Raw genomic sequence first — 23,046 nt, forward strand, 5'->3', positions numbered from 1 at the left:
AACTCTTACTGATTTTCCACATTTTATGTTTAAACATGCTAATTAAAAAGTCTAAGATAAATTAATTAGTAGGAATAAAATGACAGAATTTGCAAAAGAAGATATAAAATTAATTAAATTAGATGTGTTACAATAAATAAGGGGCATAAATTATTTTATATAGCATTAAAATAAGAAATGCTTACCTATATCAACAACGAGACTGCCTGGCTTTTGCTCCAGCAGAAACTGTCGGACCTTTGGCCATGCTTTACTCTGCACTTCATTGAAGTACGGGGCTGTGCTCTCATACACACTGTGCACATGTTGATTCTCCAGCTGGGCGGCTTCATGGTCCATGCTGAAAAAGAGCAGTGACATTTAGTCATACCCACAATTCACACTCTTTTCAGATATGTTGAATGTTTGATGTAAAAAAGAAAAAAAAGGATAATGATTAATACATAGATTACTATGAGTTTTCTGATAAGGCTTGCCTATAATCCTTCACAATGGCTGCACTTGACGGGGACGGACACCCCGGATTGACCAGTGATGTAATTCTCTTTACAGTCAAAATATCCTGAATTCCTGATCACTGTTAGAATCAGGCGCGGTGAGGTGATCGAAGATGGGTAGGATGCGTAACTCAGGAATATATAGGTATACAGTATGTATATTTCCAGAGGTGTCCGGAGGGAAAGTCTGAGATGCCCTCCTCCTTTCGCTGAGTACCGCGATTTGCGCGGTGAGGTGATCGAAGATGGGTAGGATGCGTAACTCAGGAATATATAGGTATACAGTATGTGTATTTCCAGAGGTGTCCGGAGGGCTAGTTTGAGACGATGCCCTCCTCCTTTCACTGAGTACCGCGATTTTGGGTGTCCCAGCGGGGGACAGGTAAAAACCCTAGTGGAATAGACTATACGGCCGCTCTAGTATCTATACACGACTAAGAAGGATATTTAACTCTAAAGGTGAATCAGTTTCCGTGGAAGAAGAAGACTTTGAATTGTGTGATGAAAATTTGATATTGTTAGCCCAAAGAAGGGAAAAGAAATTGTTTCTGGTAGGGAGGGGTCATGCACGTAGCTGCGCTCTTTGGTCTCTCTGTGTTTTCTTAGTGTAGTACGCGCTGGTAGATCTGTGAAATATTGTAAATTGAAAGTGAAATCTAGTGTCTGGTTTTGGAAGGAAACTTGTAACCCTCAATTCCAAAGCACCAATAAATATACTGGGCTGCCAAAACTTAGTGTTTAGGGGGGATTGTCAAGGTGAAAATATATTTTCATATATACTTTTTGTACTGCTGTATCTTATACTGTGAAATAATAAGTTTGTACAATATCATGAAAGATTAGTAGTACAGATGGGCATAGCCAATAAAATTGTCAGTTCTATTTTCATTTACCCTATGATTACACAAATGTGGGATAAATTGGTTAGGGCCACAGACTATCTAGATGATCAAATTTGGGATATATAGGATATATTTAATATACTACTGTTGTTGTCCAAAACCAATTTATCATAGTCACTAATCAATATACTGTATTACTTAACAGCAGCACAGGGTGGTATGTGTCAGGTTATTGGACCCGCATGCTGTTATTATATAGATCCCAATAGCTCTATGAAGTTAAAGTTAGAGGATATTCAAAGACTCAGAGATTAATATGATAAAGACAATGACCGTAATAGGGACAGTTGGTGGGCAGACACCTTCTCCTTTCTTAATCCAGCCAATTGGTTTGAGGGACCTGGGGGCTGGATAGCTGGAATCTTGCAAAGTTTGTTATATATTGTTGCCTTTATCCTTGTCATGTATGTAATACTAAAACTTGTTTTTTGGTGTATTTCTGTGTGTATTAGGAAATTCTGCACTAGGATAACTAATGATGAAACCAAAAGCGTTGCCACCTCTGCTCTTCTCTACACCGATTTCACAAAGTTACCTGATGAAGATGTTGAAGCCAAGTGCATGGCTATCTTCAAAAGATCCCCACTACTGTTATTAATACTTATTATTCGTAAATTCTAGTATACAGGGGGGACGGGTACGCCGCAACAGCCATGTCTGGTAACATGGCACCAGTCATGTGAAGACCAGTACCCCTCGAGCTTAGGGATAGTACCTCTGATGCTGGACATTAATTAACAAAATTTATCTAGGGGGGAATGTGAAGGAAGAAATTAAGAAAGGTTCTCCATTTTGTGCTTTTCGACTCCATTTTGTTGTTTTGATATAAATTTTGTTAGTAGGCTAAAATTTACAGTTGTTATGAGACCTTGATTGTTGCAATCTAAACAGAATATGAGACTGAGAGTGTATTGTTCTATGAAGCTTTGACGCACAGATTGTCCCTGCATTCTTATAGGCTAAGAACCGTGAGCGTGTTCTTATGCTGATTGGTTGAAGTATAATTTCTATGACTATGAAAACTCATACTCATTAAAGGGAGGGGATAGATCAGCTTGATCCCCCCAAACAGAGACACACGTCTCCGTCTGGTCATTTTCAGTTGCCGGCAACACCTTATATATTAATTTGGAAATCACTGGGTTAACCGTGAAGGATCACTTTAAATCCTCCCTCAACACCACCATCTGGAGAACCGGCAGCCGGTCCATCAGATGTTCCCCTGCCCGAGGCCACTGGCGCTCCTTCCTTCGGGTTTTCCCGACAGAGTCAGCGGGCCTCGGACAGGCCGCTACTGCCCGAATTTTTACATTTAAGCACGGTATTCCAGAATTGTTTCAAGGCGCTGGGCGATAGAATGGACACTGCTCTGTCCAATATCGACCGGCGCCTTGAAAATATGGAATCCGAGCTCTCGAGGCCGGCCAAACATTTCTTTAGTGCCATTGCGAAGGGCATGATGGAACATCTTACGCCGGAACTCGAGATTTCGGTGATGCAGGCCTGCAACAATGCGTACGTTACTGCTCTGCAGCAGGCTCGGGTCATGCAGTCAGCGACTACAATGCCCGTAGTCCCATTGCTGGCTAGCATGACTCTGACTCCTGCTGCAGAGCAGCCACACCAAACTCCGCGTGCCGAGGGCCACCGCTGCCGACGCCGCCGACACCATCGAAGAGAGCCGCAAAGTCCTGCTCCTGCAAGGCCTTCAAGGACCCACAGACGGCAGGAGGAACAACACCCAGAGGGAGAGAGGAGAAAACGGGCCAGAACATCACCCGCTACGCCGGCTCTGGCTGCTCCGATACCTGCACCAAGCTCTCGGCAGGGGTCTAGCCGGAGCAGGAGTAGCCAGAGCCAGCCCAGAGAGCCAAGGACACTGGTCGTGCCTCCTCCCTCCCCTCCTGCGTTGGCATTCTCGCCACCGTTGACCACAGGATGGTCAGACGTTGGCATACCATCCAGCATCCTTCAGTATGGTCGTTCCTCCTCCTCCTCCTCTTCCACCTCCACCCACTCCCAAACTGGGGGATATCAGTCTCCGTTAATAGCGGAAATTCCCACCCCTTGAACCTTTCCCCATTTTTCGTTTTCTGTCACCCCTATCACCCCTAATAAATTGTTTTATTTGGTTAACCATATTTGATTTCTTGGTCTAAAATAAAGTTTGCACCAACTCACACCGTGCGCCGTACACAAATTTTGTGTTTGCAACAACTCATATCTGCAATGTATGACAGATTTTTATGCATTTTTTTTTTTGCCCTGTCGCTCATTGTACTATGAGTTGTTACAAACACAAATAGGTAAAAAAAATATATCAATTTTCAAATCCTACTGTACTGGTACCGTCACACATAACGATTTTGTTAACAATATCGTTGATAGTTAACGAAATCTTAATGCGTGACAGCGACCTATGATCATGCCCCTGCTGGGATATAGTTGGTTGATGCAAATTATCAGGACCTTTTTTTGGTCGCTGATCACCCGCTGTCATCGCTGGATCGGAGTGTGTGACACCGATTCAGCGATGTCTTCACTGGTAACCAGGGTAAACAGCGATGTCTTCACTGGTAAGAAGGGTAAATATCGGGTTACTAAGTGAAGGGCCGCTTATTTACCCGATGTTTACCCTGGTTACCATTGGAAAGGTAAAACATATAAACAGTATATACTTATATTCCGTTGTCTGCCACGTCCCTGGCCGTCATCTTCCCGCAATGAGTGACAGTGATTTACGGCCGTAAAGTTAAAGCAGAGCACAGCGCTGACGTCAACGCTGTGCTGTGCTTTTGGCCCGGCAAAGTGCGGGAAGCTGACGGCGATGGACGTGGCAGACACGGTAATCTAAGTATATACTGTTTATATTTTTAAAATGTACAATCCTAACTAAACATAGGCTTAAGCGGCCATGCGTAACCCAATGGTTACCCTGGTTACACGGGACCTCGGCATTGTTGGTCACAGGAGAGCTGTCTGTGTGACAGCTCTCCAGCGACCACACAACGACTTACCAACTATCACGGCCAGGTCGTATCGCTGGTTGTGATAGTTGGTTAATCGTTTCTGTAACGGTACCTTAAGGCTACTGGTCACGAGAGGTTGTAGCAATGTTCACGTGGCCAAGCGTAGACACTATTTGACTCAGATCGTATTCCACCATCCTGAGTTCAATAGTGTTACGCAGCGAACATGATCGTGTCCCTCCTTGTCAAGCAAAACACTTGCAGACTAGTAGCATATGTCCCCCGGCTTCATGGAGTGCGGATATGATCTGCAGCCACATGTTCAGAGGCTGTGTGACAGGCAGAACACATGCACATCCAAGGCATGTGTAGTGCCTGTCACACAGCCGCAGCACAGCGGCAGAAAACCTGCTTCAGCCATCACGCTCCATGATGCCAGGTTCCATATGCAAATAGTCTGCAAGAATTGCTTGACAAGGTGGGAGCCAATCATGTTTGCTTTCAAAACTATGGGACACACGGCTATGTGAACAATTGGTTTGTTTTGTCAGTCAATTTGGGAACCGGTGCTCACATTACTACATTTTATGGTACACACATTTGGTTCTAGAACATTAATTTTTTTTTTTTTTTTTTTTTATTGCCAACAACATTTATAGGGGAGAATTATTTTTAAAACGTAAAGACACAATAAAAAAATTTATTTAAAAACAAAAAGTGTAAAAACACGATACATTTCTACATTTAAAGAACAGTACATTTGGCTGAAATGTCATGGACTCAACAGTGTTTTATTATTTTTAAATTAGATTATATTTTTATTAATCACTATAATTTTACTTACAGCAGGATAAAGTACAGTATATACATTAAACCATTTGATCTTGCCATGACACACGGCCAACATCAGAAACAAAATATGCTGCTTGATTGATCCCTCATCTGAGCAATTTCCAAAGTTGTCCTCAGAGGATGATCTTGGAAATCGGGCAATGGGTTTGGTATGGGTTCATCTAGTTCCACGTTGACTCTCTCTTTGGTAATAACATAATTGTGTAGAACCACACAAGCCTTCACCACCTGATCAACTGTCTCAATTTTCAGATTTATAGCGGATCCTAAAATCCACCATTTGGAGACAAGGATTCCAAACGCGCACTCCACAGTTCTTCTGGCCCTGGACAGTCTATAATTAAAAATCCTTTTTGTGTGGTTCAAGCCCCGACTTGAGTACAGTTTCAGAAGGTTGGCAGACATTTGAAATGCCTCATCACCAACAACCACAAATGGCATTGCCGGGCCTTGGGTGTTGGGAAGAGGTCTTGGCTGGGGGAAATTAAAATTGTTCTCATACAATCTTCGGCCCATATCAGACTCCTTAAAGGTCCGGGAATCATTGGCACGGCCAAACGCTCCAATGTCCACAGCAAGAAACCTGCAGTCCGCACCTGCAATGGCCATGAGGACGGTGGAAAAGTATTTTTTGTAGGCTTTAAAATCCGAATGTGCTTCCCATCAACTGCTCCAATACAATTAGGGAAGGAACACACTTGGTCAAATTTTTGGGCGTTGGCCTCCCATAACTCCACTGTTGGGATTGGTAAAAATTCCTCACGGAGATTGTCCCACAATGCGCGGCATGTGTCGGCAATAATACCCGAAAGTGTTGAGACTCCAATCCGAAACTGGAAATGCAGAGATCTCAAGGTCTCTCCGGTAGCCAGGAAACTGGCAAGAAGAAAAATAAATAAATTTAATAAATGTACATTGTTATTAAATACTAGATGGCAGCCCGATTCTAAAGAATCGGGAGTCTAGAATCCATATATACTTTATTTATTCAAATGTAAGAATAATTTGGTGGGCGGGGACCCTCGACCTCCGATTTGGTTGGCGGGGCCCCACGGCCTCCGATTTGGTGGGCGGGGACCCTCTGCCTCCGCTTTGGTGGGCGGGGCCACTCGGCTTTCGATTTGGTGGGCGGGGCTCCTCGGCCTCCGATTTGGTTGGTGGGGCCCCTCGGCCTCCGATTTGGTAGGCGGGGCCCCTTATCCTCCAATTTGGTGGGCGGGGACCCTCGGCCTCCGATTTGGTGGGCGGGACCCCTCGGCCTCCGATTTGGTGGGCGGGACCCTCGGCCTCCGATTTGGTTGGCGGGGCCCCTCGGCCTCCGATTTGGTGGGCAGGGACCCTCGGCCTCCGATTTGGTGGGCGGGGCCCCTCGGCCTCCGATTTGGTTGGTGGGGCCCCTCGGCCTCCGATTTGGTGGGCGGGGACCCTCGGCCTCCGATTTGGTGGGCGGGGACCCTCGGCCTCCAATTTGGTGGGTGGGGACCCTCGGCCTCCGATTTGGTGGGCGGGGACCCTCGGCCTCCGATTTGGTGGGTGGGGACCCTCGGCCTCCGATGTTGTGGGCGGGGCCCCTCGGCCTCCGATGTGGTGAGCGGGGCCCCTCGGCCTCCGCTTTGGTGGGCTGGGCCGCTCGGCCTTCGATTTGGTGGGCGGGGCTCCTCGGCCTCCGATTTGGTTGGTGGGGCCCCTCGGCCTCCGATTTGGTAGGCAGGGCCCCTTATCCTCCGATTTGGTGGGCGGGGACCCTCGGCCTCTGATTTGGTGGGCGGGGCCCCTCGGCCTCCGATTTGGTGGGCGGGACCCTCGGCCTCCGATTTGGTGGGCGGAGACCCTCGGCCTCCGATTTGGTGGGCGGGGACCCTCGGCCTCCGATTTGGTGGGCAGGGACCCTCGGCCTCCGATTTGGTGGGCGGGGACCCTCGGCCTCCGCTTTGGTGGGCGGGGCCCCTCGGCCTCCGATTTGGTGGGCGGGGTCCCTCTGCCTCCGATTTGGTGTGCGGGGACCCTCGGCCTCCGCTTTGGTGGGCGGGGCCCCTTGGCCTTCGATTTGGTGGGCGGGGCCCCTCGGCCTCCGATTTGGTTGGTGTGGACCCTCGGCCTCCGATTTGGTGGGCGGGGACCCTCGGCCTCCGATTTGGTGGGCGGGGACCCTCGGCCTCCGATTTGGTGGGCGGGGCCCATCGGCCTCCGATGTGGTGGGCGGGGCCCCTCGGCCTCCGATTTGGTGGGCGGGGACCCCCGGCCTCCGATTTGGTGGGCGGGGCCCCTCGGCCTCCGATGTGGTGGGCGGGGCCCCTCGGCCTCCGATGTGGTGGGCGGGGCCCCTCGGCCTCCGCTTTGGTGGGCGGGGCCAGGCCCCTCGGCCTCCGCTTTGGTGGGCGGGGCCGCTCGGCCTTCGATTTGGTGGGCGGGGCTCCTCGGCCTCCGATTTGGTTGGCGGGGCCCCTCGGCCTCCGATTTGGTGGGCGGGGACTCTCGGCCTCCGATTTGGTGGGCGGGGACCCTCGGCCTCCGATTTGGTGGGCGGGGACCCACGGCCTCCGATTTGGTGGGCAGGGACCCTCGGTCTCCGATTTGGTGGTCGGGGACCCTCGGCCTCCGCTTTGGTGGGCGGGGCCCCTTGGCCTCCGATTTGGTGGGCGGGGTCCCTCTGCCTCCGATTTGGTGTGCCGGGACCCTCGGCCTCCGCTTTCGTGGGCGGGGCCCCTCGACCTTCGATTTGGTGGGCGGGGCTCCTCGGCCTCCGATTTGGTGGGCGGGGCTCCTCGGCCTCCGATTTGGTTGGTGGGGCCCCCCGGCCTCCAATTTGGTGGGCGGGGACCCTCGGCCTCCGATTTGGTGGGCGGGGACCCTCGGCCTCCGATTTGGTGGGCGGGGACCCTCGGCCTCCGCTTTGGTGGGTGGGGCCCGTCGGCCTCCGATTTGGTGGGCGGGGCCCCTCGGCCTCCGATTTGGATGGTGTGGACCCTCGGCCTCCGATTTGGTGGGCGGGGACCCTCGGCCTCCGATTTGGTGGGCGGGGACCCTCGGCCTCCGATTTGGTGGGCGGGGACCCTCGGCCTCCGATTTGGTGGGCGGGGACCCTCGGCCTCCGATTTGGTAGGCGGGGCCCCTCGGCCTCCGATTTGGTGGGCGGGGACCCTCGGCCTACGATTTGGTGGGCGGGGCCCCTCGGCCTCCGATTTGGTTGGCGGGGCCCCTCGGCCTCCGATTTGGTGTGTGCTCTGCCTGGGGCCACTGTGCTCTGCCTGGGGCCCCATATGCTGCCTGGGGCCCCTGTGCTCTGCCTGGGGCCCCATATGCTGCCTGGGGCCCCTGTGCTCTGCCTGGGGCCCCTGTGCTCTGCCTGGGGCCCCATGTTCTGCCTGGGGCCCCATGTTCTGCCTGGGGCCCCTGTGCTCTGCCTGGGGCCACTGTGCTCTGCCTGGGGCCCCATGTTCTGCCTGGGGCCACTGTGCTCTGCCTGGGGCCCCATAAGCTGCCTGGGGCCCCTGTGCTCTGCCTGGGACCACTGTGCTCTGCCTGGGGCCCCATATGCTGCCTGGGGCCCCTGTGCTCTGCCTGGGGCCACTGTGCTCTGCCTGGGGCCCCATATGCTGCCTGGGGCCACTGTGCTCTGCCTGGGGCCCCATATGCTGCCTGGGGCCCCTGTGCTCTGCCTGGGGCCCCATATGCTGCCTGGGGCCCCTGTGCTCTGCCTGGGGCCCCTGTGCTCTGCCTGGGGCCCCATGTTCTGCCTGGGGCCCCTGTGCTCTGCCTGGGGCCACTGTGCTCTGCCTGGGGCCCCTTATGCTGCCTGGGGCCCCTGTGCTCTGCCTGGGGCCCCATATGCTGCCTGGGGCCCCTGTGCTCTTCCTGGGTCCCCTGTGCTCTGCCTGGGGCCCCATATGCTGCCTGGGGCCCCTGTGCTCTGCCTGGGGCCCCATGTTCTGCCTGGGGCCACTGTGCTCTGCCTGGGGCCCCATATGCTGCCTGGGGCCCCTGTGCTCTGCCTGGGGCCCCATATGCTGCCTGGGGCCCCTGTGCTCTGCCTGGGGCCACTGTTCTCTGCCTGGGGCCCCATAGGCTGCCTGGGGCCCCTGTGCTCTGCCTGGGACCACTGTGCTCTGCCTGGGGCCCCATATGCTGCCTGGGGCCCCTGTGCTCTGCCTGGGGCCACTGTGCTGTGCCTGGGGCCCCATATGCTGCCTGGGGCCCCTGTGCTCTGCCTGGGTGTAGGACACTGGTGACGTCACTTATCTCCGGACATTACCTCCGGACATTAGCTCCGGACATTAGCTCCGTACATTAGCTCCGGACATTATCTCCGGACATTAGCTCCGGACAAAGCCACGGAAGTTGGCACAAATTGCAGGAAGTAGTATTCTAGGCAATTATATATTAGAAAATTACATTTACATCCCTCACACACCAAAACCCAAAAAAAGATTAATGAAAAAAAGGCAACAACATTAAGTGTATGTGTCCACGTTCAGGATTGCATCAGGATTTAGTCAGGATTTTCCATCAGTATTTGTAAGCCAAAACCAGGAGTGGAACAATTAGAGGAAAAGTATAATAGAAACATATGCACCACTTCTGCATTTATCATCCACTCCTGGTTTTGGCTTACAAATACTGATGGAAAATCATGACCAAATCCTGATGCAATGCTGAACGTGGAGACATACCCTTAAAGTCCTTCAAATAGCTGCATTACGTACCGGAGAGTCACCAGCAGACGTTCCTCGGCGGAAATTGATCTCCGGAGCTGCGTGTCCTGCCTGGAAATGGCTCCTTCCACACGACGCAGAAGATAGCGGAAACTGTCTTGAGACATCCTGGTATACTCGAAATATTTTTCCAGGTTCTCATTTAGCTCGCCAAACAAACAATGGTAGGCTCCACGGCTCTCTCGGACTTCCACTATTGGGTGTAGCCAAAAACACCGATGAATCCTTCTCCGTTGTTTTTCACTTTTCCTTTGTTCATGAAAAGCGATAGCGTAAGCATTAGCCATGGCTAAATCCAGCTCCATATTGCGGTAAATGCTCTCCATGGGACGCTCCATCTTGAAACACGCAAAATGGGAGGAATTCATGGAAGCCGGGGTATATATACTAAAATTCCATTATACCCACCCTCTTCTATCCATTGGTGGTCTTTATCTAGTGTCTAGACACTAAAAATGACATCATTGTTTGACAACGCATGCGTCGTAAAACGCTGCGTTTTTTAGAAAAAAACTGAAACTGAAACGCACAAAAAAACGCAGCGTTTTACGACGCATGCGTTAAACGCATGCGTCGAAATCCATGCGTTTTCTGATGCGTTACTATGCGTCATGCGTTGCGTCGACGACGCTGCGTCGCAAGACACAAATGTGAACGTAGCCTTACAGATGTGCCATTTCTGGGGCAGCTGGGAGCTGGTATTTGTAGCCAGGGGGTGGCCAATATCCATGGCCCCTCTCTAGGCTATGAATATCAGCCCGCAGCTGTCTGCGTAGCCTTTCTGGCTATAAATTATAGGGGGACCCCATGTCATTTTTTGGGGGGGTCCCCCTATTTTAATAGCCAGTAAAGGCTAAATATACAGCTGCGGACTGATATTCATAGCCTGGGAAGATCCATGGGTATTAACCCCTTCCCCGGCTACAAACATCGGCCCCCAGTCGCTGGCTTTCCCTCTCTTGCGCTGGCAATTGCGCGGCAGCCCACACCATTTTTCTTAATTAAACAGATATTGCTTTTAAGGCCGGGGTCACACTTGCGAGAAACTCACATGAGTCTTTCGCCTCAATACCCATCACTGCCGCCAGAACTCGGACCGGTGCATTCAGCTACATAGGAATACATGCAGATGCACACTCTGGTCCCAAGTGGCAGCGGCAGTGCCGGGTATTGAGGTGCGAGACTCGTGCGAGTTACTTGCAAGTGTGACCCCGGCCTAACGCAGATTTCGTGTGTGTGTGTGTGTCTTTATTTAAGGCTGGGATCACACATGCGAGAAACTCGGACGAGTCTCGCATCTTAATACCTGGGACTGCCGCCGGCACTCAGGAGCAGAGCGTACGGCTGCACAGAAATACATGCAACAGAACGCTCTGCTCCAGAGGGCCGTCGTCAGTGCCGGGTATTAATCCCTTCATGACCCAGTCTATTTTGACCTTAATGACCTGGCCGTTTTTTGCAATTCTGACCAGTGTCCCTTTATGAGGTAATAACTCGGGAACGCTTCAACGGATCCTAACGGTTCTGAGAGCGTTTTTTCGTGACATATTGGGCTTCATGTTAGTGGTAAATTTAGGTCGATAATTTTTGCGTTTATTTGTGAAAAAAATGGAAATTTGGCTAAAATTTAGAAAATTTCGCAATTTTTTTTTTGCTAGGAAGTTATAAGGGTTAAAATTTGACCAGCGATTTCTCATTTTTACAACAAAATTTACAAAACCATTTTTTTAGGGACCACCTCACATTTGAAGTCAGTTTGAGGGGTCTGTATGGCTGAAAATACCCAAAAGTGACACCATTCTAAAAACTGCACCCCGCAAGGTACTCAAAACCACATTCAAGAAGTTTATTAACCCTTCAGGTGCTTCACAGCAGCAGAAGCAACATGGAAGGAAAAAATTAACATTTAACTTTTTAGTCACAAAAATTAGCAACTTTTTATTTTTCCAAGGGTAAAAAGAGAAACTGGACCCCAAAAGTTATTGTACAATTTGTCCTGAGTACGCCGATACCTCATATGTGGGGGGGAACCACTGTCTGGGCGCACGACAGGGCTCGGAAGGGAAGGAGCGCCATTTGACTTTTTCAATGAAAAATTGGCTCCAATCTTTAGCGGACACCATGTCACGCTTGGAGAGCCCCTATGTGCCTAAACATTGGAGCTCCCCCACAAGTGACCCCATTTTGGAAACTAGACCTCCCAAGGAACTTATCTAGATGCATAGTGAGCACTTTGACCCCTCAGGTGCTTCACAAATTGATCCGTAAAAATGAAAAAGTACTTTTTTTTTTACAAAAAAATTCTTTTAGCCTCAATTTGTTCATTTCCACATGGGCAACAGGATAAAATGGATCCTAAAATTTATTGGGCAATTTCTCCTGAGTACACTGATACCTCACATGGGGGGGTAAACCACTGTTTGGGCACGCGGCAGGGTTCGGAAGGGAAGGAGCGCCATTTGACTTTTTGAATGAAAAATTAGCTCCAATCGTTAGCGGACACCATGTCGCGTTTGGAGAGCCCCTGTGTGCCTAAACATTGGAGCTCCCCAACATGTGACCCCATTTTGGAAACTAGACCTCCCATGGAACTAATCTGAATGTGCGGTGACCACTTTAAACCCCCAAGTGCTTCACAGAAGTTTATAACGCAGACCCGTGAAAATAAAAAATCATTTTTCTTTCCTCAAAAATTATTTTTTAGCCCGCAATTTTTTATTTTCACAAGAGTAACAGGAGAAATTGGACCCCAAAAGTTGTTGTCCAGTTTGTCCTGAGTACGCTGATACCCCATATGTGGGGGGGAACCACTGTTTGGGCACACGTCAGGGCTCGGAAGGGAAGTAGTGACTTTTGAAATGCAGACATTGATGGAATGGTCTGCGGGCGTCACTTTGCGTTTGCAGAGCCCCTGATGTACCTAAACAGTAGAAACCCCCCACAAGTGACCCCATTTTGGAAACTAGACCCCCCAAGGAACTAATCTAGATATGTGGTGAGCACTTTGAACCCCAAAGTGCTTCACAGAAGTTTACAACGCAGAGCCGTGAAAATAAAAAATCATTTTTCTTTCCTCAAAAATGATGTTTTAGCAAGCAATTTTTTATTTTCACAAATGTAACAGGAGAAATTGGACCCCAATAATTGTTGCCCAGTTTGTCCTGCTGGTACCCCATATGTGGGGGTAAACCACTGTTTGGGCGCACTTCGGGGCTCGGAAGGGAGGGAGCACCATTTGATTTTTTGAATACAAGATTGGCTGGAATCAATGGTGGCGCCATGTTGCGTTTGGAGACCTCTGATGTGCCTAAACAGTGGAAACCCCTCAATTCTAACTCCAACACTAACCCCAACACACCCCTAACCCTAATCCCAACTGTAGCCATAACCCTAATCACAACCCTAACCCCAACACACCCCTAACCCTAATCCCAACCCTAACCCTAATCCTAACCCTAATCCCAACCCTAACCCCAACACACCCCTAACCCTAACAATAACCCTAACCACAGCCTAATCTTAACCCTATTTCCAACCCTAGCCCTAATTCCAACCCTAACTCTAATTCCAACCCTAACCCTAAGTGCCCACGTTGTGAGATTTATCCGCACCATTTTTGAAAAATCCGCAGGTAAAATGCACTGCGTTTAACCTGCGGATTTACCGTGGATTTCCAGTGTTTTTTGTGCAGATTTCACCTGCGGATTCCAATTGATTGTATTTTCCGCACCATGGGCACAGCGGATTTGGTTTTCCATAGGTTTACATGGTACTGTAAACCTGATGGAAAACTGCTACGAATCCGCAGCAACCAATCCGCTGCGGATCCGCAGCCAAATCCGCACGGTGTGCACATAGCCTAATTCTAACCCTAACCCTAGTTCTAACCCTAATTCTAGCCCTAGCCCTATCCCTAGCCCTAACCCTAGCCCCAACCCTAACCCTAACCCTAGTGGAAAAAAATATATATATATATTTTATTATTGTCCTTACCTATGGGGGTGATAAAGGGGGGTTTTATTTATTATTTTTTTTATTTTGATCGCTGTGATAGAACCTATCACATCGATCAAAATGTACCTGTAACGAATCTGCCGGACACCGGGAGGGACACCGGAGGTCGGTAAGTACGAGGGGGGGAAATCGGACAGCGGGGGGGAGCGGACAGGAGGACGGAGGGGAGCGGAGGACAGCAATGACGGAGGGGAGGAGGTCGGTGGCGTTGGAGGGGGCAGATCGCGATCTCCAGCTATGGCTGATGCTATTGCAGCATCGGCCATGGCTGGATTGTAATATTTCACCAATTTTCATTGGTGAAATATTACTATCGCTCTGATTGAAAGTGAAAGTGAAACGTCACTTTCAACAGCCAATCAGAGCGATCGTAGCCACGGGGGGGGGGGGTGAAGCCACCCCCCTGGGCTCAAGTACCACTCCCCCTGTCCCTGCAGGTCGGGTGAAATTACAGTTAACCCTTTCACCCGGCCTGCAGGAGCGCGATCCGACCATGACGCATATGCTGCGTCACAGGTCGGATTGGCACAGGTTTTCATGACACATACGTTGCATCAAAGGTCGGGAAGGGGTTAAGATGCGAGACTCGTCTGAGTTTCTCGAATGTGTGATCCCGGCCTAACTCTTTATGTACCATTTTATTATATTTATTACTAAACATCAGGCTTGGTACTATCTATCTATCTATAATCTATCTATCTAATATCCATCTATCATATCTATTTATCTATCTATCATCTATCTATCTATCGTATCTATGTATTTATCTATCTATCTATTATCTATCATCTATCAATCTATCATATCTATCTATCGTATCTATTTATCTATCTATTATCTATCATCTATCGTATCTATCGAATCTATCTATCTTATCTATCATCTATCGATATAGCTATCTAGCTGTCGATAGATATATCTATCGATAGATATATTTATAGATAGATAATAGATATATACGATAGATACGATATAGATACGATAGATAGATAAGATAGATCTATCTATTATCTATCCCATATCTATCAGTCTGTGTGTGTAAACATTATTCTTCAATGGAATATGTAAATGAAGAGGTTAGACAAGAAATTACATCACAATTCTTTTTTTTTGGTATACAGTGGGGCAAAAAAGTATTTAGTCAGTCAGCAATAGTGCAAGTTCCACCACTTAAAAAGATGAGAGGCGTCTGTAATTTACATCATAGGTAGACCTCAACTATGGGAGACAAAAAAATCCAGAAAATCACATTGTCTGTTTTTTTATCATTTTATTTGCATATTATGGTGGAAAATAAGTATTTGGTCGGAAACAAAATTTCATCTCAATACTTTGTAATATATCCTTTGTTGGCAATGACAGAGATCAAACGTTTTCTGTAAGTCTTCACAAGGTTGCCACACACTGTTGTTGGTATGTTGGCCCATTCCTCCATGCAGATCTCCTCTAGAGCAGTGATGTTTTTGGCTTTTCGCTTGGCAACACGGACTTTCAACTCCCTCCAAAGGTTTTCTATAGGGTTGAGATCTGGAGACTGGCTAGGCCACTCCAGGACCTTGAAATGCTTCTTACGAAGCCACTCCTTCGTTGCCCTGGCGGTGTGCTTTGGATCATTGTCATGTTGAAAGACCCAGCCACGTTTCATCTTCAATGCCCTTGCTGATGGAAGGAGGTTTGCACTCAAAATCTCACGATACATGGCCCCATTCATTCTTTCATGTACCCGGATCAGTCGTCCTGGCCCCTTTGCAGAGAAACAGCCCCAAAGCATGATGTTTCCACCACCATGCTTTACAGTAGGTATGGTGTTTGATGGATGCAACTCAGTATTCTTTTTCCTCCAAACACGACAAGTTGTGTTTCTACCAAACAGTTCCATTTTGGTTTCATCAGACCATAGGACATTCTCCCAAAACTCCTCTGGATCATCCAAATGCTCTCTAGCAAACTTCAGATGGGCCCGGACATGTACTGGCTTAAGCAGTGGGACACGTCTGGCACTGCAGGATCTGAGTCCATGGTGGCGTAGTGTGTTACTTATGGTAGGCCTTGTTACATTGGTCCCAGCTCTCTGCAGTTCATTCACTAGGTCCCCCCGCGTGGTTCTGGGATTTTTGCTCACCGTTCTTGTGATCATTCTGACCCCACGGGGTGGGATTTTGCATGGAGCCCCAGATCGAGGGAGATTATCAGTGGTCTTGAATGTCTTCCATTTTCTAATTATTGCTCCCACTGTTGATTTCTTCACTCCAAGCTGGTTGGCTATTGCAGATTCAGTCTTCCCAACCTGGTGCAGGGCTACAATTTTGTTTCTGGTGTCCTTTGACAGCTCTTTGGTCTTCACCATAGTGGAGTTTGGAGTCAGACTGTTTGAGGGTGTGCACAGGTGTCTTTTTATACTGATAATAAGTTTAAACAGGTGCCATTACTACAGGTAATGAGTGGAGGAAAGAGGAGACTCTTAAAGAAGAAGTTACAGGTCTGTGAGAGCCAGAAATCTTGATTGTTTGTTTCTGACCAAATACTTATTTTCCACCATAATATGCAAATAAAATGATAAAAAAACAGACAATGTGATTTTCTGGATTTTTTTGTCTCAGTTTGTCTCCCATAGTTGAGGTCTACCTATGATGTAAATTACAGACGCCTCTCATCTTTTTAAGTGGTGGAACTTGCACTATTGCTGACTGACTAAATACTTTTTTGCCCCACTGTATCTTTATTTAGCCTACAAAAACACACACAAATCCGCATGAAAAACGCATGTAAAAACGCATCAAAAACGCAGGTGACCTGCCAGTTACCTCAGGTGCAGATTTGGTGCAGATTTTACCTACGTCAAATCCTGAGCAAATCCTGATGCAATCCTGACCGTGGAAACATACCCTTAGAGACATGAGATGAAAATGTTCTTCATAGGTCGTTAAGAGGTTAAAGTCACATTTTCTTGTTGATGCTTTGCTGTTACTTGGAAATTATCAAGTGTTGCACAATGTTTGATAGATCTGGCAAATTTTAAGATATTAAACTTCTGTGTTGAAATGTTAATATGCCACTTCCTTATTGTAACAAGTTTCTACAAACTCATTTGCATAGAACATAGAATACTGTCTACTTTGAAAAAAAAATAGAAAAGCTTAAAATTGCAAAAAGTCACAATTATTTAGAAAAAAAATGGTTTGTGCAAATTTTCTATTTTTTTCATGGTAGAAAACTAACATAAAAAGCTTTGATATTTTATTGTCAAGCAAACTGGCATACAAAACAGTAGCAGCTGTGGAAAAGAAGTAGCTCTTGACATGCCACTGAAGACCATAATAGGTCAAGGCCTAAAGGGGTACAAATCATGAGAACAAAAGGCTGCTATCACATTTTGCCCTCAGACAACCCAAAATTTTTATTTGGGGTGAAATAGCTCTTAGGCCGGTTTCACATGTCCTGATATTTCCCGTACAGGTATACACGGTACCAGACATATCCGTGTCTGTGTGGAACATCTGTGTGGCACACGTGCAGCAGGCCGTGTGTCACCCGTGTGCCGCATCACAGGGACTGCTGCGGGGGAAGCAGCGCTACAGTAAGAGCTGTCCCCCTGCGTGTGGTGCTGAAGTCAGCTGTCATTCATCCTCCACTGCTCAGAGGAGAGGGGAGAAGGGATGAAAGAAAAACTGGCGTGGGGTCCCCCCTATATTTTACAACGAACCTGGCAAAACTCACAGGTGCCGGCTGCTATTGTCAGCTGGGGATATGGCCCCCAGCCTAAAATCAGCAGCCCGCAGCTGCCCAGAAAAGGCACATCTTTTAGATGCGCCAATTCTGGAGCTTTGCCCGAAACTTCCTACTGCCCTGTAGTGGTGGCATATGGGGTGACATATGGGGTAATGAGGGGTTAATGTCACCTTCCTATTGTAAGGTGAAATTAAGCCTGGCTTAGTAATGGAGAGGTGTCAATAAGACACCTATCCATTACTAATCCTACAGTTGTTAAATGGTTAATAAAACACACACAGTAAGAAAAAAGTATTTGAATTAAATAAAACAATACACACAGTTTTTCTATCTTTATTCTTCTGCCATTCCATGTAATAAGTCATAAGATAAAAAAAACAAAAATATACCTATATCTGTTATAAGATAAAAAAACAAAAATATACCTATACCTGTCCGCCGTACAGCAAGTTCGATGCAGTAATCCAAATCTAGAGGAATTTACAGTTTACAACCGGGAGCGCTGCTAATGCAGCCGCTCCTGGCTGTAAACGACTAAGGAATGAATGAAATAATGGGAGCGGAGCTTCAGTGACTTGCGGTGACGTCACCGAAGCTGTGCCCCCTGGCGGCATGAACTCAAATGAACTCTTCAGCGTGGGAAAATGCCAGCTGATTATTGACACCTTGACGGCTTACAGTGCCCTGCTTCCCCTGCAGCTGGCCGTGCGCACGGAGGACAGTGTACATTGTTCTCCGTGTGCACGTGTGCGGGACTTTGGCGGGCCATGTGTCCGGGTAAAAACGGACATGTCTGCGTGTTTTGCACACGGACACACAGTCCGTCAAAACACACTGACATCTGCATAGGCCCATTCATTTGAATGGGTCTACGTGTGTCAGTGTCTCCGGTACGTGAGAAAGCTGTCACTACACATACCGTTTCACTGACGTGTGAAACCGGCCTTAGTGTGGCTACTGCTACTTCAACATTGGACAACTTCTACAATACAGTAACAAATATTTGGACAGTTACCGTATCTTTGTGTTTTGGGCTCCACATGCCACTATTTTATATTTAAAATGAAGTAACTGAGATGCAATTGAAGTGAAGACTCGCAGGTTTAATTAAAGGGTATCTGTCAGCAGGTTTTTGCATCTGTGTTCTCTAAGAAAGCAAATGTAACATAAACTGATCTTCACAGTGCTATTAAAGGAATAAAATAATCCACACTATCTATAAATAGGGAGATGGTGAGGGAACAGTTAGCTAATTTAAATGATTTGAAATCTCCAGATGAACTATATACTAAGGTACTAAAATAGAAAGCAGAGGAAATTGCAGAACCAAAAGCCAGAATCTTTGAAAATTCCTGGAGAACAGAACTCACAGAAGATTGGAGAAGGGCAAATGTCCCTCTCTTCAAAAAAGGAAAAAAATGGAGCCAGGAAATTACAGGACAGTTAGCCTTACTTCTATATTAGAAAAGGTCTTTGAACAAATTATTTAACAGCATGTAGGTAAGTACTGGCTACCCATTCACTACAGGGTCCAGTATAAACTCATTTCTCTCACCCACAAAGCTCTCCACAGTTCTGCACTGCCTTATATCTCCTCTCTCATCTCTGTCTATTGCCCTACACATGCCCTCTGTTCTACAAATGACCTAAGACTAACATCGCCCATAATCCAAACCTCGCACACCTCCGTCTCCAAGACTTCTCTCGTGCTGTGCCAGCTCTCTGGAATGCACTTCCCCAGACGATCAGGCTGATACCTAGCCCCGACCTATTAATAATAATAATAATAATAATAATTTTATTTATATAGCAACAACATATTCCGCAGCGCTTTATAGAGGGGACTTGTACAGACAATAGACATTACAGCATAACAGAAATCACAGTTCAAAACAGATACCAGGAGGAATGAGGGCACTGCTCGCAAGCTTACAAACTATGAGGAAAAGGGGAGACACGAGAGGTGGATGGTAACAATTGCTTTAGTTATTTGGACCAGCCATAGTGTAAGGCTCGGGTGTTCATGTAAAGCTGCATGAACCAGTTAACAGCCTAAGTATGTAGCAGTACAGACACAGAGGCTATTGACTGCATAAAGTGTGAGAACATGATGCGAGGAACCTGTTTTTTTTTTGTTTGTTTGTTTGTTTTTATTAGGCCACACAGGGATAGTTAGGTTAATGCGTTGAGGCGGTAGGCCAGTCTGAACAAATGCGTTTTTAGGGCACGCTTAAAACTGTGGGGATTGGGGATTAATCGTATTAAACTAGGTAGTGCATTCCAAAGAATGCGCAGCACGTGTAAAGTCTTGGAGACGGGAATGGGAGGTTCTGATTATTGAGGATGCTAACCTGAGGTCATTAGCGGAGCGGAGGGCACGGGTAGGGTGGTAGACTGAGACCAGAGAGGAGATGTAGGGTGGTGCTGAGCCATGGAGTGCTTTGTGGATGAGGGTAGTAGTTTTGTACTGGATTCTGGAGTGGATGGGTAGCCAGTGTAATGACTGGCACAAGGTAGAGGCATCGGTATAACGGTTGGTGAGGAATATGATCCTGGCTGCAGCATTCAGGACAGATTGGAGCGGGGAGAGTTTGGTAAGAGGGAGGCCGATTAGTAGAGAGTTACAATAGTCCAGACGAGAATGAATAAGTGAGACAGTAAGAGTTTTTGCAGTCGAAAGTAAGAAACGGGCGAATTCTAGAAATATTTTTGAGATGCAGATAAGAAGAGCGAGCCAGTGATCGGATGTGGGGGGTGAATGAAAGCTCGGAATCAAGGATGACCCCAAGGCAGCGGGCATGTTGCTTGGGAGTAATGGTGGAACCGCACACGGAGATGGCAATGTCAGGCAAAGGTAGGTTAGTAGAGGGAGAGAACACGAGTTCAGTTTTTGACAGGCTCAGTTTCAGATAGAGGGAGGACATGATGTTAGAGACAGCGGTAAGACAATCACTGGTGTTTTCTAAGAAGGTCGGAGTGAAAGCAGGAGAAGAGGTGTATAATTGGGTGTCGTCAGCATAGAGATGGTACTGGAAACCAAATCTACTGATTGTTTGTCCAATAGGGGCAGTATACAAAGAGAAGAGGAGGGGGCCTAGGACTGATCCTTGAGGAACCCCAACAGTAAGGGGAAGGGGAGAGGAGGAGGAACCAGCAAAACATACAGTGAAGGATCGGTCAGAGAGATAGGAGGAGAACCAAGAGAGAACGGTGTCCTTGATGCCGATGGAGCGGAGCATAGTGAGGAGGAGCTGATGATCCACAGTGTCGAATGCTGCGGAAAGATCCAAGAGAATTAGCATGGAGTAGTGACCATTAGATTTAGCTGTTAGTAGGTCATTAGAGACTTTAGTGAGGGCAGTTTCAGTACAGTGTAAAGAGCGGAAGCCAGATTGAAGAGGGTCGAGAAGAGAGTTATCTGAGAGATAGCGGGTAAGACAGGAGTGGACCAGGCGCTCCAGGAGTTTAGAGATGAAGGGAAGATTAGAGACAGGTCTATAATTAGGGGCACAGTTGGTCGAGGGAGGGTTTTTTAAGTAGTGGATGTATGATGGCATGCTTAAATGAGGAGGGAAAAATACCGGAAGTGAGGGAAAGGTTGAATATTTTTGTTATGTGAGAGGTGACAGCCGGGGAAAGGGACTGGAGGAGATGTGACGGAATGGGGTCACTGGTGCAAGTGGTCGGGCGAGAAGATGCAAGGAGCCTGCATACTTCTTCTTCTGTAACTGGTTCAAAGTCAGAGAGTGAACTAGATGCAGTGGGGGAGGGAGGACAGTGCCTGGTATGAAGAGATTGGGAGATGATTTCCTGTCGAATGTGGTCAATTTTTTCTTTGAAGTAATTGGCCAGATCGTCAGCGCGGAGATCTGTGGTTGGGGCCTGCTCTCTTGGGTTGAGTAGGGACTGGAAAGTGTCGAAGAGACGTTTAGTGTTATTGGACAGTGAGGTGATGAGGGTGTTGAAATAGGTTTGTTTGGAGAGGTGAAGGGCAGAGTTCTATGTTTTTAGCATGAACTTATAATGGATGAAATCTTAAGGTAGATTAGATTTTCTCCACAGACGTTCGGCGCACCTGGAGCACCGCTGCAGGAAACGTGTTTGCAGCGTGTGCCACGGTTGTCGCCGTCTGTGTCGAGTTGCTCTATGTATAGGAGGAGCAGCTTCATCCAGGGCACTTAGCAGGGTTTCATTGTAATGCTTCAGAGCAGAATCAGGACATGAGATAGAGGAGATTGGGGCCAATGAGGACTGCAAGTTCTTCATAAGTTTCTGGGTGTTAATGGCCTGTATGTTTCTATAAGTGTGGAAAGTGGGGGTGACCTGAGCGGGATTGCAGTTCTTGATAGAGAATGAAAGAAGGTTGTGGTCAGAGAGTGGGAGAGGGGAGTTTGTGAAATCATCCACTGAGCAAAGCCGGGAGAAGACCAAGTCAAGGGAGTTTCCATCTTCATGGGTTGGAGAGTTAGTATGCTGCGAGAGGCCGAAAGAGGAGGTTAGAGATAAAAGGTGAGAAGCAGATGGGGAGAGGGGAGAAGCAACGGGGATGTTTAAATCACCCATGATAAGGGTGTGGGTGTCACAGGAGAGAAAGTGTGGAAGCCAGGTGGCAAAATGATCCAGGAACTGATGAGAGGGGCCAGGAGGACGATACACGACTGCCACTCGCATGGAGAAGGGGACGTAGAGTCTGACAGCATGGACCTCAAAGGAAGGGAATACAAGTGAGGGTACTTGGGGGATAACTTGGAAGGTACATTTGGGTGAAAGGAGCAGACCAACGCCTCCACCTGCTCTGTTGTCTGATCTTGGGGTATGAGAAAAGTGTAGTCCACCATATGAGAGAGCAGCAGCAGCGGTGGTGTCTGACTGCTGGATCCAGGTTTCAGTAAGCGCCAGGAGATTAAGAGAATTAGAAAGCGCGCTTTGAAAACCCATCTCTTCAAACAAGCCTACCACATCAACTACTCAGTAAATTAACTTTGCCCTGTTCCCTCCTTCCAAATATTATTCTGCATCTGCACCCTACTATTCATCTGTCCCCACACCCTCCATGCACACGATAACTGCACTTGATACTTGACTATTGCACTTAAACACACGGGCTGATGACCGGATCATGCAGCTTTATATGAAAATCCCTATTTACTATAATAGCCAGACCTGAAATAACAATCACTTTTCACCTATTGTGTCCCCCCCATTTCCTTGTAGATTGTAAGCTTGCGAGCAGGGACCTCACCCCTAATGTCACTGTTTAAATTGTCTTAACTTGTATTGAATTTATTGTCTGTACATGTCCCCGCTTAATTGTAAAGTGTTAGTCGAGGTTCTTTATCCAACATCCGCACAATCTTGCGTTGAAATCTCT

The 23,046-nt window shown here is 47.7% G+C and overlaps 1 protein-coding gene across 1 annotated transcript in view; it reads right to left on the minus strand.

The window, feature by feature from the left end:
* Positions 1-23,046, minus strand: part of TRMT9B (tRNA methyltransferase 9B (putative)) — a 75,441-nt gene that overhangs the window by 38,223 nt on the left and 14,172 nt on the right. Inside the window, exon 2 of the mRNA XM_077279717.1 lies at positions 186-340. Coding sequence (XP_077135832.1) covers positions 186-339 — 154 coding nt within the window. The 5' untranslated portion in view covers position 340. The remainder of the gene's footprint in view (positions 1-185; positions 341-23,046) is intronic.

Source organism: Ranitomeya variabilis, chromosome 1 (genome assembly GCF_051348905.1).
Source record: "Ranitomeya variabilis isolate aRanVar5 chromosome 1, aRanVar5.hap1, whole genome shotgun sequence".
Taxonomy (NCBI): Eukaryota; Metazoa; Chordata; class Amphibia; order Anura; family Dendrobatidae; genus Ranitomeya; species Ranitomeya variabilis.